The following is an 18,272-nucleotide window of genomic DNA, read 5'->3' as shown; positions in this document are numbered from 1 at the left end:
TCTGCCGTGAGATGCTGTTAACATTTTGCATTCCTTAAGCAATCGGTTGAGATATTAATTTTTTTCCAGAAAGCTGATTGATTCTCAAGCTGTCCTTTCACTTCTTTGCTGAGGCCTGAATATGTGGATTTATCATGGCTCGTGTGGCCTTGAAACTCTCTTGTTTTTCCAAGATAGTTCATACTTTTAATCAACTAAAAAGTAACCAGTATGTTCCCGATGTTACTATTTTCTTTTAGTCCCTTCCTTATCGAAAAGTCTTCTAACTCAACATGGTAGCTGTAATTTATTCAAATTTTTTTTCTGTTTACTTTTATTTACTTACTTCACTGATGAGGCCCATAAATCAATGGGATAAAATGAGGGCGTTTCCTGTTGGCGGGGGTGGAGAGATAAATTAGGAGTTTGGGCTTAATGTATACACACCACTATACATAAAATAGGTAAACAGCAAGTACCTACTATATAGCACAGGGAACTATACTCAATATCTTGTAATAAACTACATAATAGAAAAGAATCTGAAAAAAATATATAAATATACACGTATGTATAACCGAATCACTTTGCTGTACACTTGAAACTAACACAACATTGTAAATCAACTATACTTCAATAAAAAAAATAAATGAGGGTGTTTCCTGCCCCGGGTCTTATGACCTGTAGCACCGTCAGGATGGACAGTGAAATGCATTCTTGCTAATTTTTGACTCTATGTCTATTTCAGAGAGAGACAATATAACACACTTCTTGGCTGTTGTAGGGTTTGAAAGTCTACACCCACCATAGTTTCCTGCCGGTTGGTGGGAGTTATAAGTGAGCTACAGACCCCAGTTGTTGAGAAACAGCTTGTCATTGCCAATCAGCTTAGCCACCCAATTAATGAATCCTTTCAAACCTGTTGCAGGCACAGTAATTAAAGGCTTTATTTTTCCTCTTTCCACAGACATTCCTCCAGTTACAAGTTGACACCGTGAACACCAACCCACCCACCGCCATCAGAGGCAGACTTGGGCTAAAGGAAGAGTGGAAATGTGCTTCTGGAGAAAGCTTTCTGTATTCGGGGTGCCATTGTTCCTTCTACTCAGCCTGGTTCCCTTGACTGAGACAGAAAGACCCTCAACTCCAGACAGCAGCGGCACTTGGAGTCCAGGGCAACTGACGGAAATTCTACATGTTCTCTCGGCAGAAGAGCCCACGCCCCTGAACCACTCAAGAAACCTCATCAGAACGCTGCTAGAGAAAACCGGGTGCCCACGGAGGACAGACGGAAGGCAAGGAGATTGCAATCTGGTTAGTGCCATAGAATGGGATCAGGGACAAGGGCATTTTCCAAAGAGAGCCATGCATTCCTTAGCCGCTTACTTTAGGAAAGAAAAATCCATTGCAAACCTTCCAGTATCCGAGTGGGCAATGCATTATAGTGTAATAACTCCCATATTTGGGATATGACAAATCATAAAGCATTCTGCATATGGCATTTAGAGACAGGGAGAACTTGTTTTTATTAAAATGGTAATGCTTCTGTAAGCCTTTCTACGACGCTTCTGCAGGTTTAGAGGTATTTATTTGCAGGTATGCACTTCTAGATCCCTTTTCTTTCTGATTGACTAATCCTTTTAATGAGCTTGCAATGACCTTGAACATGATTGGTTAGATAGATGCCATTTGTTTTCTGAGGCATAATAATACCAATCTGATATTTGTCTAATGTTGAATTTTTTAAGTACTTTCTCCCGGATATCGGTAGGTGTGTTCTAATATTTTGCATCGTGGGGAGTTAATGAATTGGATTATCATTTGCTTAAAAATGAGGAATCTAAGCTGGGGAAGGGAAGTGCTCCCAGTGGGGCTAAAATGGGCCCCAGAAACCCATTTTCCAGGCATTTCCTAGTCTATCAAGTGACTCTCAAACTCTGGCTATCTATTAGCATCACTTGGCCAGGTTCCACAAAATACCCAGGCTGGAGCTTCCTTCTCCAGAGATTGAGATTTCACTTTCCCTGGATGGAATTTTTAAAAATCTCTGCAGGCCACTTTAATGTAAAATCAGCATTACTGTAAAATCAACATTTAATGTAAAATCAGAATGTCTCCATTGGGTGGGGGGAGGGGGGAATGACCAGAGCAGCCCCCAGAGGCAAGAGCCCATGTCTTAAAATGACTGCAGACAAAAAACAGACCAAAACAGTCTGAGCATCCCTTTCCTGAGATGAGATTTTTCAGAATGAACTCACTCACAAATAAATAAGTAAATAAATGAAGACATAACTAACTAAATAAGAGAGGCAAATCATTTCTCCCCAAAATAAATTTTAGCAGATCTTCTCAATCACGCTTTGTTCTGGGGGAAACATTTCTTGGCCAAATGTTCTGTTTTTTGTTTTTGTTTTTTTCACAGAAGGGTCTTGCTAACAATTTTTCTCTGCTCTTTGCAAACAGTAAATAATTCAGTAATCAGTAAAACTCCCAAGGGTTCCCAGAGAAAACATGTGTTGTAAAGGCAACTCATCTGTGATGACAGTAATTTATATATATAGCAACAGAAGACTTCCCACCGGAAATAGCTAGGAGTCATATCTTATTAATGTCCTCCGAGAATTCGCTTCAGAGAAATGTTCTCTAATGACATGAAATGCCTTATTAAGGCTGGTTGGATATTACTTTAGCTTGGGGGGGGATGTAAACAGGCAAGATTATTCTCCATTTTTGGGGGGGGGAGTGGGTTGTTTTGTACGTTTTTTTGATTTCTATGACATTAACAAGTATTTGGCCAATTTAGTTTCTGTTCCATTCCTAGGAAGTGAAACACTGTCTGTAATAGCTTCACCCTCCTGCTGCCGCTGTTTCTCTTTCTCTAAGAGACTAAGGTTAAAAAAAAGGCTGATCTCAGCTTCACCTGCTCAGAAGTCTCCAGTTTACCCGAATCACCATATTCTAAGCAAGGAGCCCACGGAATCTCTCAGTGTCAATTCACAGAAACCAGGGAGAAACACCTGGTTTTACAAACTCCCACATTCTGGTGCAAACCAGAAGTTTTCACCATGTTCTTGAAACTTTTTTTGTCTTTCTAGGGACTCTGTCTACAGAGGGGCAGGGTACCTATCAGAAGTTCCGTGATAAAAAGAGGGCAAGGGAGTGAGTTCAGGTCCTTAAATGTCTGAGAAAAGAGATCCGTGTGTATCCTGAATTTGTGGGGAGGAAAAAAAAAGTTCCCAATTTTATTTCAGATCTAGGTAAAAACTGAATTTTCAAAAAAACTGAAGTTTTTAAGGGCACTGCACATTTAAAAGTAAATCCATTCAAGCTGCCGCCTTTGAATATGGTTACTCTTGCCTGATCATGGCTTTCCTTTTTCTTTGTTTTAATTTTTTAACGGGAAGGGTGAGAAGGGGGTTTTAATACATTTAATGAGGGATTAGTTAACTCGGAAAGAATAAATTCCACTTCAGGTATGATGAGAACCACGAGCCTGCATGGGTTCCAGGCATGGGAAAGGGAAAAGAATCTGGTTTGGAGTCAGTCAGCACTGGGTCCGTATCCTTGTTCTGGCACCGTCTAGCTGTTAGGATGCCGAGATGCTGATTCCTTTCTCAGGGGGCTCCCTGTGAGGTCACATGACCATTTATGAATGCATATACGAGCTCAAGCTCTCTTCCCCTGTTATATTCGCGGAAATGTCCAGTGCCCCTTTTCCAGGTCACTGGAGCAGCTTTTGTGAAGGACCTTCAGTGCTGCTGAGAAAACAAGACTTTACTCTGCGACCCCTCCTGCTCATCCCTCGGCCCCGCCCACCTCGACTGTCCCCAGAGGTTTGGGGATTTTTTTTTTTTTTTTTTTTTTTTTTTTTTTTTTTTTTTTTGTGGTACTCGGGCCTCTCACTGTTGTGGCCTCTCCCGTTGCGGAGCACAGGCTCCGGACGCGCAGGCTCAGCGGCCATGGCTCACGGGCCCAGCTGCTCCGCGGCACGTGGGATCTTCCCAGACCGGGGCACAGACACATCTCCCCTGCATCGGCAGGCGGACTCTCAACCACTGCGCCACCAGGGTAGCCCGAGGTTTGGGGATTTTAACCAAGATCTCCAGGCGATTCTCAGACACATTCAGAGAGAATCAATGCTTTAAGGTCCTGCATTTAATTCCCTCCCCCATCCCCGAGTTGTCATAATGGTGATGGGATAAAGTTTGAAAAGCATCAAGCTTTATCTTAACTTGTTTATTGAGAAAGTTTATGTGAACTCTTCTCAGTTAAGACTTTCCTTTCTGTCACTTAGAAATGCCACTAAATCTAGTACAGACCCACAAAAAGCTAGCGCCGGTCATCAGCTGACATCCTTCCAGATCTTTGTCTGGGAGGAAAAGGAAGAAATATAATTTCCCTCTTGTGTTGTATAGTCAATTGTTAGCAACCCTGCCCCCTCCTAAAACAGAACTTTAAAAATCTAAGAACTTAAAAGAAGGCAGTTGACTTACCCATAACCCGAAATCAAATTCTAAACATCTCTTGGTCTAAAATTCCTCAAGCTAACCCTGCAGGTTCTGACAACTGCCTTATTAACACAGAAGATTTTATATAGCCCTTTGTCGCTGAGGCTCTCGCCTGAAATACACAAGCAGTAAACAAAGCTGAATTAAGCAGCTGGGAAAAGGCAGTCTGATTTGGCTCCAGGGTTCATAGAAAATTACTACCAAACTTCTGAGTAGTCCATTTAGCTTAGTAGAGAGGACTTCTCACAATTTGACTAGTCTTTTTTTTTTTACCAAAGTTTATTTCCTTATGAAGTTGGAAAACAAATTCCCAGAATCTGTGTTTTTCTTTTCCTCTTAAACCTTATGCCTCCACCTGAAGAGATCAAAGGAAGTCAATGGATTATTTCTGAATGAGGCCATTCTTCAACAAAGAATCACTTTAGGGGCTTTCCTGGTGGCGCAGTGGTTGAGAGTCTGCCTGCTGATGCAGGGGACACGGGTTCGTGCCCCGGTCCAGGAAGATCCCACATGCCGCGGAGCGGCTGGGCCTGTGAGCCATGGCTGCTGAGCCTGCGCGTCAGGAGCCTGTGCTCCGCAACGGGAGAGGCCACAACAGTGAGAGGCCCGCGTACCGCAAAAAAAAAAAAAAAAAAAAAAAATCACTTTACTGGAGTCAGAGCCTGGGACAGATCTGATGCCTGTGGGGTGCCAGTATTTGCAAAATTTTGCTAAACATCCTCTCCCAAACCACAACTGAGCCACTTTGGAAAACTGTAACAACTGAAACAAATCTAGTGGTGATGAACTGAAAATCCCAGTCCCCCCACCAACCCCCATAGCAATTTTTGTCACGTCCACGCCCAGAGGAGATTTTACCTTATGTTAGCTCTTCCGATTCTCCCTGCACCACTCCGTCCTCAAGCCACCACCTTCTGCATTAAGGTAACTTGTCAAAGACTCAAATATCGGAGCACAGAGTTTTCACCACATGGTCCTCTGATTCACCATTAAGTTCCATTTCAGCAGGCCTCAAAATCTTAAGCAAGGGGTAGGCTACCTCTGTTCATTCAAGATGACCAAAATCTCTAGCAAGATAAAATGAGCTGCTTCCACAACTTATTTAAACTTTTCCAAGTCAGAAACTGATTTACCTTCCAACATGTAAGCATTTTACCAAAAAATTCTGGAGTGAACATTTGCCTGATTGTGTTCAGGGTACTCTATCTAGCCTGATAGGAGAGGGGGCTCTACCTGCCCTGATAGGAGAGGGGGCTCTATCTAGCCTGATAGGAGAGGGGGCTCTACCTGCCCTGATAGAAGAGGGGGCTCTACCTGCCCTGATAGGAGAGGGGACTCTACCTGCCCTGATAGGAGAGGGGACTCTACCTGCCCTGATAGGAGAGGGGGCTCTACCTGCCCTGATAGGAGAGGGGGCTCTACCTGCCCTGATAGGAGAGGGGGCTCTACCTGCCCTGATAGGAGAGGGGGTTCTACCTGCCCTGATAGGAGAGGGGGCTCTACCTGCCCTGATAGGAGAGGGAACTCTATCTAGCCTGATAGGAGAGGGGACCCTATCTACTCTGATAGGAGAGGGGACTGTACCTGCCCTGATAGGAGAGGGAACTCTATCTAGCCTGATTGATAGGAGAGGGGACTCTATCTTACCCTCTTTTCTGCTACCTCCTGCCTCACCCCTAGAAAGGCACAGAGCAAAAGCCTGGAGAAGGAGCCACGAGTGGACAAGGGCCTCGGGCTGCTTGGATGGGATACAGGGTGGCCACAGACACTGCTGTGTGCAACCAGCACACAACCACACCTGGGCCCCATACATACGTGGTCTGGTGGCCTCACGGAGGTCCTACGTGTGCTTGGTGCTCTTATTCCCACCTACCCGGCGCCATCAGACGACCTGAATAGCACTTGGAAGTCTCTAAAGGTGAACTTGTTCAACCCGCTGGCTGTACCACGTTCTCACTGATGGACATTATAACCTTACCAATCCCCTAGCCTCCTAATTGACCAGATCTCTTCCTACCAAACAGGAGGGAGAGAAAGTTACCTGGTGAGGGGCTGCACAGCAAGTGCAAAGTCTGTCAGTGGCAGAGCAGGAATTAAGACTGGGCCACCACTATTAACTGTGTGGCTTTAGGTACGTTACTCACCCTCTCTTAAACTTGGCTTACACATATCCTAAGGGTATATTTTCCTCATAGAAGGACAACATACTTCATACTTAATTCTGTGCAGGATCTTTGCATACTGCATGTATATGTACCTGTTAATTAATTCTTTATGAATTAAGTAATTGGGTAATTGGTATTCTGAATGCTTTTGCTTGTGCAGAAATACTTGGTGGATTATGATGTGGGCTTTTTTTTTTCCATTTAAAATAATGCAATGAGTTTCCCCCCTTTGAAAAATTGGTCATCCGACACCTTTTCCAGAACCAATTAGATTTATACTCTGAGGGATGCCTTGATATGGAAGATATTTAGCGCTGTCTTGGACACATGGCTTCCGATAAATGGTAGCTGATGTGACCGATGGTTTTCCCGGTACTTCAGTTTCAGGAGGTTATTTGGCACAAAGCTCGATTCAGGTGATTCACCTCCCTGGGTCCTGGTGTCAGTCCCGTCTAACAGCTACCAACCTACGGACTTTTCTCTAGGGCTGAGGAGGGAACAGAAAAGGGCTGCTGCAGTTTTGGTGGCTGCGTTTAATATTGACACTCAGAGTTGATCTTGTTGGGAAGCCTGCGTCCGGTTGCTGAGGTTTTGGCCTCTCACAGTTGAGTTGGGGAGAAATTGGAATCTGTGGCTCGCGAAGAATGTGATTCATGCTTTGCCTCACAGATGGATGACATGTTTCTTTCTGGCTCAGATGGTATTTTCCAGATGTTACCCAGTGGGACACACAGCAGACATGGAATTAGGACCCCTGAAACTTCCACCTCAAGAACAGATGAAAAGATTTCATAGTGGATTATCCCACAGTGGGACAACTCCCCTGGGGCTCAAGATAGGCATATTTTATGTATATATGTATGTATGTATGTATTTATTTACTGGCCAGACCACGCAGCATGTGGGAACCTACTTCCCCAAGCGGGGATCAAATCTGCGTCCCCTGCATTGGAAGAGCAGACTCTTAACCACAGGACCACCAGGGATGTCCTTCAGATAGGCATCTCTTGATGCCTTCACTCTGAGGCTGGTGCCATGTCATGAGCTGCTTCTCAGATCCTGGGAGCATTTCCAGAAGCTACCCAACTGTCTCTGAAGAAACACAGCTCTTATCTTGCTGGGAGAGCTTCTCTTCCACAACCCCTGTGTCTGTCTTTTTCTCACTGTCCCAACCCATTATCCCAAACACCATCCTCTGCTATGTAAACTTCCCAGATTAGATAAGCCAGCTGTCTATCTGTGGGTTGTGAAACAAAGCATCATGGAAGCGTTTTTAGTAATTCTCGAACCACCACCATTTCTGTTAATAGCAGGATGTGGTGACTGATTGCGTCTCAGAAAGGACTGACATCAATTCTCTTAGGTAGGCTAAGAGAGAAGCAGATGGTACTCGTTCATTCCACTTTTACTCTTCTTAAGTGCCAGGCATGGTGCTAGAGGCTGAGGATAGACCTGTGCACAAGACAGACAAAATCCAGCCTTAACGAGCCAGTTGTCTTCAAGAGGAAATAGAAAAGAAACAAGGAGACATAGTAACCTTAGAATCCTAGTTCTATGAAAAAAAGGAAAAATGGTAATGCTGGAGCTACCTGTGGCTGTTAGGCGCTTAATATGTGGCTCATCCCAGTTGCGATATGCTGATACGTGTAAAGCACACAGCAGATTTCAAAGACTTAGTGTGACAAAAAGAACATCAAATAGCTCATTAATACTTTTTTAGAGTTTTGATTATGTGTTGAAATCATATCTTGTGTTAGACCCAAACGGTCTACGAGGGATTCCAACTCGCCCAAGAACCGCCAAGAGTCGAGAGCCGTTGCAACACGCAAGAGGTTTATTAGGAGCCGATGCACCGGGGTTCCCTGAACCTCACGCAGGAGGCCGATGGGAACCCCTAAAAGCGGAATCACATACTTTTTATAGGTTTATTTACTCATAGGGCGGGTATATTCTCACAATGATTGGGTAAATGTGGTGACTTTTGAATTCATTGGCTTAGGAACTTTTGTCCCACCTTCTGGCCGTTATAGTTGTTTGTTCATTGTGGCGGTTAGGGCGTATACCTGTTACGGGCAACTGGAAAATTACCCGCTGTCTGGAAAGTCCCCGTCAACTGAAAAACTCCAAGAATTGGTTTCGATAGGGAGAAGGAGTGGCGCACGATAGGGAGAAGAATTGGTTTACGGGAACAAGTGAGGGGGTGGAAAGTCCCTAAAGGCCCCACACTTGCATATGTATTTCCAGAAAATATATTATTCACATTAATTTCACCTGTTTCTTTTTACGGTTTAAAATGTGGCTACTAGAAAATTTAAAACGTGCCTCACGTTTGTAGCCTGTGTGATATTTTTGTTGAACGGCGCTGTGCCGGAGAACACGGGGCAGGGATGGGGACTTTGGAAATGGTATCTGGGAAGGCATCCCTGAGGAAGTGGCACTTGAAACTGAGACCTGAGAAATCAGGTGGGAAAGAGCCTGGTGGAACTGACAGAAAATCACAGGGGCAGAAGTTGAGTGAGAGAGGTGGAGGGAGGCTAAGGTAAGGTAAGAGAGGTAGGATGGGCAGAAGCCAGACTGAGGAGAAAATTATAAGGAGCTTGGATTTCATTCTAGATGCAATGAGGCATCACGTTAAAAGCCAGAGTCAGCTGGTGTTAATCAAGGCAGAAAAGGGACAGCTTGCGTTAATATAGTTGGAGATAGAAAGGTTGCATTTAGGGAATAAGGGCTTCTGAGAGGACATCCTTTTTATATAAAAGTCCAACCATGATTGTCTTGCTTGAATTGGGCTTTTGAAGCTGCCTACTTTCCCCTCCTATTCATAAAATAATAAGCAACTGAGACTCTGTGGTCGTTAATGTTCTGGGACTATTTGTCAAGCTTTGTTTCTGTTTTTTATTTTTATTTTGTGGGGTTTTTTTGCACAGTGCTTCGAACCAGATGCCCTGTTACTAATAGCTGGAGGAGATTTCGAGGATCAGCTCAGAGAGGAAGTGGTCCAGAGAGTTTCTCTTCTCCTCCTCTATTACATCATTCATCAGGAAGAGATCTGCTCTTCCAAGCTCAACATGAGTAATAAGGAGTATACATTTTACCTACACAGCCTTCTCAGCCTCAGGCAGGATGAAGACTCCTATTTCCTTTCACAGAATGAGACGGAAGATATCCTGGCTTTCACCAGGCAGTACTTTGACACTTCCAGAAGCCAGGTAAGAAAGTCAGAATTGCTAACTAGCTCTCCTGCTAAGATACAGTCTCAGAGCATGATTTTTTTGGTCACTGATTCATTCCTAGGAAACTCAAAAACTTCTGAGAGGTAAGTAATTGTGGTTTTTAGTGATGGGATGTTAAGTGATGTAATTTAAAATTCTGAGTCTGAAGGGGAAATGTAACAACTAATCATGTGAATGTACAAAAATATTTCTTTTATTTTGTTTAATTCAGAATAAGCCTCAACAAAGCTGTTTTGTTTTTAAAGAAAAAAGAAGGGGGGGTGGATGTAATGATTACTCAGTTGTCAGATGAGTTTTAGGCGGAAGCTGGGTGGGTGGGCAGGCAGACCAGGTGACGGGGCAGCTCTGTTCTGAGTCCCCCTGAGCACTAAAGTGAGCGTGACTCATGGCTTTTGATCATTCTCCAAGGACTGAACTGTAGCGGTGAGAGCAGTGTGTCTATTTGCCTTGCCTCCTGGCAAGGGAAGGATTAGGCATTAAGAGTTGGCGAGAGATGAATTAGTCAGTTCCCTGAGGATGCAGCTTGCAAAAAGCATTATTCATGACAGCACAGACATTATCTCTTTCGTGGCTTGTAATTGGTGCTGCATGTGGTCAGGGGTCCCAAGAGCTTTTCTTTTCTCACAGTTCCCACTCTTAGGAAATGGGTGTCTTGTTGCCTTCATTACTAGTCCAGCAAAAGCTGGCCTTTCAGTTACCTTTTTGCTTTCTGCTTTGTGATGGGAAGTTTAGGCTGAAAACGTTCTCTGAACGTGGGGTTTTTTAAGCCGTATTTTCTTAAAGAATGAATTGAGGAGCTACCAGCACATTTTGAAGACTGTGGCAGAATGGGTTTTTTTTTTTTTTTCTCTTGAATTATTCATTGACGTGTCTTAGTCCGTTTGGGCTGATATAACATAAATGCCATAAGCTGGGTGGTTTATAAAGAACAGAAATTTATTCTCATAGTTCTGGAGGCTGGGAAGTCCAAGATCAAGGTGCTGGGCAGATTTGGTGTCTGGTGAGAGGCTACTTTTTGGTTAACAGGTGGTCATCTTTTTGTTGTGTCCTCACCTGCTGGAAGGAGCAAGGGAGCTCTTGGGATCTCTTATACAAGGGCACTAATTCTATTCATGAGGGCTCCACCCTCATGACCTAATCACCTCCTAAAAGCCCCACCTCCTAATACCATCACATTGATAATTAGGATTTCAACATGCAAATTTTGGGGGGGTGACACAAACATTCATTCTATAACAACATATAGTGATAAATTTGATTCTTGACCTCAAATCTGGTTTCTAGCAGTTCAAAGGTATCTGTGCAATCAGGCTACAACTTAATGCCAGCAAAAATATCCTCCAGTTTGCTGTAAATTTCTCTTGTAATTGGCAGAACGAATGGAAAGACTGTTTACTAAGGACTTTGGGGATATCACTTCAGTAATTTTAATCTGTGGCTCTCAAACATGGTTATATTTTTTCTTTCTATTTCCAAGGGATAAAATGGGGTTCCTGTATAGAATTCAGTTTTTTGCTTAAATAGGGAGGTGTGCCTACCTAGAATTTCCTCAGTTCAACGTCTACGTAATGTAAGATTGGTTCAAATGAGCCACTAGGATTTTAGTCATCCTATGTGTTACTGTCTTGATACAGGTTAAATGCAAATGCAAAGCCAGCACTTAAAGGCAGATGGAGTCTATATATTTAATGTAGATTTATGGTTATCCAACATATACTGCAAATACCTGGGCTTCCGAAAGTATGTGAGATTAAACATTCCTAGAACAGAATAAAGTAATTGAATATTATGTGTAGACCTACGTTACTCATCTATTCAGTCAGGAAGAAGTGAGCTACTGGTGAGTCATAACCCTGTGCTAGGCCTCAGAACAACTATCTCCTGGAGGATACCACTGTCACCAGTTCCTGGGAAGGGTCTTGTGGCCCGTGCCCTTGGGGTAGGCTTCCGCTAGGAAGTCAGTCATTCTCGACTTGCAGGAGGCCTCTTGGCACCTCACTGCAGGCTGCTGCTCTCTTTGACTAGGGGGTGTAAGGTCACAGAAGATGCTGGCGGTCCAGGCCCACCATGACTAGCATTTCTAGGTCTTGCTTTCATGGGACTCAACCTCCATAGGTCGAGCCACTAACAGCAACTCCAGGCGGTCCTTAACCAGCTCACTAAGAGTGACAGCCTTACACCATCATATTCTGATTTAGCGACCCTCCCTAATGGTCCAAAATCTAAATATCCGTCTCTTCTTTCCTTCTCTTCCTACTCTGTTTTATCTTCCTGACTCAATCTCTTAATGCAACCACCTCTCTCCATTCTTTCCACTCTTTTGCTGTTTCCATGGTAAATGTACATGGTGCTCTACTAGCCCTGCCTCTTATATGGAGGATGGGTATTCGTGACCACATCCTAGGGACTTTGGGATTGGAAACCATGGTTAGAATCCTCCTTTGTCCTCAGTGGCACATTGAGAGGTTACTCTTTCACACCCTCCATGAAAAACTCACACTTCTATGAGGTTCACACTCTCTTATTTTAACTTGTTCTTGTCATCCATGAATCTTCTGGCTACTTCTCCAAATTTGTTAAAATTTTGGTAACTGCCTCTCCGCCTTCCCCACTGCTCCCCACCATAGCTATGAATAGGCTCTTGCCAAGCTCACCAATTACAAACTTAAAAAAGAAATAAATTCAGGATATTGAATATAGCTCCCTAAACCATAATGGAAAAGAGTATGAAACAGAATATATATATATAGAGAGAGAGAGAGAGAGCGCGCTGAGTCACTTTGCTGTACAGCAGAAATTAAATACAACATTGTAAATCAACTAGACTTCAATAAAATAAATAGATAGATAAATAAATCTGATCCACACTTTTCCCACCTTGTCCTATGTCACAAGAAGGCAACATTGATGTCGTAACCTACCCTTGAGTCCTCATTGGATGAACATACTTCCTCCTTCCCACACTCCTGTACATTGTGTCTCTCAACCATCTCTGTCCTTCTCTTTGCTCTCTCACTTTTGTCAAGTCTTGCCTCCATGAAGCTCTCTTTTGCTCTTTGATTTCTGTCAGCCCATACTTCATGTTTTTTCCCGTTCACATCACCCCCATCTCCTGGTTTCTTCTCACTTGTCCAGCTGTTCTGTATCAGGTTCCTTTATAGGATCCACTTGACCTGCCATCCCTTAAATCATGGCATCCTTCTTGTTGAGTGGGATGCTCTCACAATGTCAAGCATTCCTAAACACTGATGACTATCAATTCCGTTGCAAGCCAGCCCAGATTTCTCTTTTGAGCCATCGACTCATATATACACCCATCTTTAAAAATCTCCATGTTTATATTTCCTCAGCACTTGAAACTCAATATTAAAATCAAAAGTCATATTTCTATTCCTGAACTTGTTCTTTCTTTGATGTTGCTTATGTAGCTCTTGAAATAGTCTCTACTTTGGCTTGTAGATGCTTCACATTCCTGTTTTTTTCCCCTCTGACCCCCATTTTCACCTTTACAGGCTCTTTCTCTGTGTAGATTTTAAGCATTAGTGCTCTTTCAGGTGTGGTCTTAGCTCCCATCATTCTATATGCTTTCTCTGGGGTACCACATCTATACTTAAAGATGACTCACCAGAGTGTATCTCCATCCCAGACCTCTTCCCTGCACTCCAGACCCACATAGACTATATAACATCTTTTCTTTAAGGATATGGTAAAGGCACCTCACACTTAAAATATCCAAAATCAAGGTTATAAATCAACCCGACGAGATCCAGTCTTCATGTATCACTTCATAGGTCAGCAAATAGCATCATCATCCAGTCAAATGCCCAGCTAGAAATTTTAATTCCCAAATTTCTTCCCCCTTTATATCTAATCCAAGTCCTACTGCTATTACCTCCTGAAGAGATCCCTAACCTGTTGACTTACTCCATTATCATCATCACTGTCTTGTACCTGGGCTACAGTAATGGCCTTCTTACTGTGCTACTAGGAAGCACTGACTCTCTTTCCAATCTATTTGTGCTCCACCAGGTAGCTAGAGTGAATCTGTCAAAACACACATCCAGTCCTATAACCCCCATTCCCAAACCTTGCTCACAATTCCCCTTTGGCTTCCAGTTGATTTGAGGATAAAGGGCGAACTCCGCTAAATGCCAGTAGACCTTCAGCTTTCACCATGCTCCCCTTACTCCGCCCACTCCAATGACTGCCCTCCTTCCAGCTGTGTATATCTGCCACCCTTCTTCCTGCCACAAAAATTTTGCATATGCTGTGTCTCCTGCCTGGGCTATTCCTTTCTCCCACTCCTTCAGATCAGTGTGTGTGTGTGTGTGTGTGTGTGTGTGTGTGTGTGTGTGTGTGTGTGTGTGTGTGTGTGCACACGTGCGCCACAATCCCAAGGAAGCCTTCTTGGGTCTGCCTGACTGGGTCAAATAGCTGTCTACTTTTACATCATTGTACCATGTACCTCTCCTTCAAAGCAATTGCCAGTTATCAGCTTACATTTGATTACATTATTGGTTCATCAACAATAGTGAACTTTAAGCTCCAGGGCAGGCAGGCACTGCATTTCCAGTACCTAGGGAAGCACCAGATATATACTGGGTATTTGGGGGGAGAATTTGTGGGATAGTGGGCGGTATTACCATTATACAGTTGTCAAACCCAGAAACCTTAGTCTTTTTTTTTTTTTTTTTTGGCGGTACGCGGGCCTCTCACTGTTGTGGCCTCTCCCGTTGCGGAGCACAGGCTCCGGACGCGCAGGCTCAGCGGCCATGGCTCACGGACCCAGCCGCTCCGTGGCATGTGGGATCTTCCCAGACCGGGCCACGAACCCGCGTCCCCTGCATCGGCAGGCGGACTCTCAACCACTGCGCCACCAGGGAAGCCGCTGATTCATTTTTGACTCTGCACTCCTCCACATTTTCTTCCAAGTCCTTCTAAGGCTAACTTCTTAATATTCTTCAAATACATCTGCTTCTTTCCGTGTCTAGTGCTACCGTCTTAGGTCACGAGATATTTTGGATTAATCAATAACTTCTTAACCAGACTTCTTGCCCTCAAGTTCTAACCCTGTCAGTCCATTTACTACTTTGCCACCTGAGTGACACTTCTGTAACCTACCTTATTGTACATTCTCTTGTTTATAATATTCCGTGGTTTCTCTGGGGCCTTAAGGGGAAATTTATTTTTTAAATTTAATTGAAGTGTAGTTGATTTACAACGTGGTGTTAATTTCTGCTGTACAGCAACGTGAGTCAGTTATGCATATATATGTGTGTAGTTTTTTCATATTCTTTTCCATTATGTTTTATCATAGGATAGTGAATATAGTTCCCTGTGCTCTACAGTAGGACAGTGAGAAAGATTAGATAAATAAGAATCAAAGGGATGGGAGTTAGAAAATTCAGTGTCATGGAAGATGAAAGAAACAAGCATTTTCCAGATAGAATTCTGTCTGAGACTAGAGAATGATGGTAAGCACATTCCCACAAACAATTCACTCCTCTTGTAGAAGAATGATTCCTTGTCTTTAGATGTTCTAATCAGAATAATTTCAGAAGTTAAAATTTTCTTTTTGCTTTGTGTCTGACTTCAGTGTATGGAAACCAAAGTGCTGCAGAAGAAATCTGGTATCTCAAGCAGTGATGGCGCCGATGAAAACACACTTCCTCAGTTGGCTGAGACAATCATTGCTTTGTCCCTCCAAGGTGTTTGTCTGGGACAAAGAAACTTGCCGTCCCCAGACTATTTTACAGAATATATTTTCAGTTCCTTGAATAGTACACATACGCTCCATCTATCAGGTAAGGATGCTTTTCATGAATTTCACTTCCCAGTCACACCTACTAAATATAAACTGTGCCAAAAACAAAAGCAGAATCATTGCGATGACTGAATTTGTCCAGGTATGTTTTAAACACCCTTTTAATCTCAGCATGTAGTGAGACAGCCCAGGGGGCCTTTTCAGGGCAGACATGCTATGATATGCATGTGGTGATAAGGCAAAAATATGCACTCAGGGCTTCCCTGGTGGTGCAGTGGTTGAGAGTCCGCCTGCCGATGCAGGGGACGCGGGTTCGTGCCCCGGTCCGGGAAGATCCCACGTGCCCCGGAGCGGCTGAGCCCGTGAGCCATGGCCGCTGAGCCTGCGCGTCAGGAGCCTGTGCTCTGCAACGGGAGGGGCCACAGCAGTGAGAGGCCCGCGTACCGCAAAAAAAAAAAAAAATAAAAAAAAAAATAAATTGCACTCAGCTCATTTGAGCAGGGATGATGAAATTGTGGATGGAGAGCCAAAGGGAGAGATTTTTATGATCTGCTACAAGTACTAACTGAACACTTTCCTGTTTGGTACAAAGCGCTGGGCCCCGGGGGACAGAGTATCACGTAGAAGGATAAAATAGTATTCTAAAGGGTGCAAGAGGCGTGGTAGCAGTTTGCTTGGAACCATAAAAGTAAGTCATTTAATGTTAAATAAAAGTACTGTAAAATACGCATCCTGGCTACATTCGTGACAGCCAGCATTGGAGGGATCCGAGGTAAAATAAGACATCACGAAAGGAATCAGAATGTGTGTTTCACGCATTTCTTTGTACTTGACATTAAGAGTGAAATGACTTATTTTTTCATCTGCATCAGAATGCCCTGCTTTGCACACACACCAAGGTCACATTCTTCCTCTTGGGAAGTCACAACATAGAAGAGAAATACAAATTTTCCAAGGTACCAGCAACACCCTCATGATCTAGATAAATCTTCTAACTCTGAAAGGGATCAAGAGCTAGGAGTCATACAATTCCATGCAGAACTTTCTCTGACTTGTTTGTCTAACCCACTGAACGACAGTTGTGTCTTTCTGCAATTCGTGTGTCTTTGCTTTAAGAAACGAGAGAAAGAAATCTTTATTAAGATGAAAGTTGAAGTATAATTCAATCACGTTACCTAGATGTCATCACTAGGAAATAGGCCGGGGGAAAGCATGCTACGCTGAGAATGATTTTGATGTAGCAAACAGGAATTGCTAAATTCAGATTTTGAGTGATTGAGTTTTAGCGGGACAGTTTGCATATCAACCGAAGGAATGGAATGATTTCCCTTTTCAAGTAAAAATGTATGCCCCTTGCAATAGGAAGAGCCATCAGACCAGAATACAGAATAGAGTTAGAGCAAGCTGTACTGTAAGATCAAGGCAAGTTGTCTAGATATTGACCATCATGGACCCTGGATAAAAAAACTAAAATAATTGTTTGTGAGAGGTGTTCAGTATCACCCACTTGGCACAAAGCGGCGGCGTTTGCATTTGAGAAGTCAGAATTCCATCCCATCCCCGTGCAATTAGATGCTTCTTCCAGAGGCCCCAAGGCATTTTTTGCTAATGACTGCCTCTGAGCTGGGGCTCTACTGATACTAATTGTATTTTGGGCCAGAGGGGGAAAAAAGTATGGTATTTTAAATTTTTTGTAATGTTTTTATTATAGAGATTGTTAAACATAAAAAGTAGAAACAATAAAATAGTGTACCCCCATGTACACAGTCCCCAGCCTTAACAATTAACAGCAATTGGATAATCTTATGTTTGTCTGCCTCCTCTCCCAATCACTTGATTACTTGGAAGCAATCAACCTGTACATATTTCTGTATGAATCTCTAAAAGAGGAGGATTTTTTTTTTTTGCGGTACGCGGGCCTCTCACTGCTGTGACCTCTCCCGCCGCGGAGCACAGGCTCCGGACGCGCAGGCTCAGCGGCCATGGCTCACGGGCCCAGCCGCTCTGCGGCATGTGGGATCCTCCTGGACCGGGGCACGAACCCGCGTCCCCTGCATCGGCAGGCGGACTCCCAACCACTGCGCCACCAGGGAAGCCCAAGAGGAGGATTTTTTTAAAAGCATCTATTACAAATATCACTGCTAAAAAAAACGAATGATTCCTTTAATATCATAAAAATTTCCTCCATGTTCACATTTTTCTGCTTTTTAAAAAATATTTTTAGTTTTTATTGAATCAGGATGTAAATAAGGTCCATAAAATGTGAATTGTTGGTATGTCTCTGACGGTTTACTTTTGATAGGTGTCATGTCCTTCCCCTCCATTCTATTTTGTTGCAAATTTTTTGTTGAAAAAAACAAAAAGGGATCATTTATCCCATCTGGATTTTGCTGATTGCATTCCTACTCATTTTACATGTGTTTCTTTTTTTTTAATTAATTAATTTATTTTTGGCTGCCCTGGGTCTTCGTTGCTGTGCGCGGGCTTTCTCTAGCTGCAGTGAGTGGGGGCTACTGTTTGTTGCCATGCATGGGCTTCTCATTTTGGTGGCTTCTCTTGTTGAAGAGCATGGACTTTAGGCACGCGGGTTCAGTAGTTGTGGCAGGCGGGCTTCAGTAGTTGT

The 18,272-nt window shown here is 43.4% G+C and overlaps 1 protein-coding gene across 3 annotated transcripts in view; it reads left to right on the top strand.

Moving 5' to 3' along the window:
- Positions 1-885: 885 nt before the first annotated feature.
- SLC39A12 (solute carrier family 39 member 12) overlaps positions 886-18,272 on the top strand; it is a 69,357-nt gene continuing 51,970 nt past the window's right edge. For 2 of the 3 annotated variants that reach the window (XM_032623303.1, XM_032623302.1), the window contains exons 1-3: positions 1,033-1,293; positions 9,580-9,861; positions 15,482-15,689. In XM_032623303.1, the coding sequence (XP_032479194.1) occupies positions 1,033-1,293; positions 9,580-9,861; positions 15,482-15,689 (751 nt within the window). Of the gene's footprint in view, positions 1,294-9,579; positions 9,862-15,481; positions 15,690-18,272 lie in introns of all 3 variants that reach the window. The other variant, XM_032623304.1, reaches the window with a different exon arrangement.

Source organism: Phocoena sinus, chromosome 2 (assembly GCF_008692025.1).
Source record: "Phocoena sinus isolate mPhoSin1 chromosome 2, mPhoSin1.pri, whole genome shotgun sequence".
Classification (NCBI taxonomy): Eukaryota; Metazoa; Chordata; class Mammalia; order Artiodactyla; family Phocoenidae; genus Phocoena; species Phocoena sinus.
Note: the sequence above shows the minus strand (reverse complement) of the source record. Positions and strands in the feature narration are given on the sequence as shown.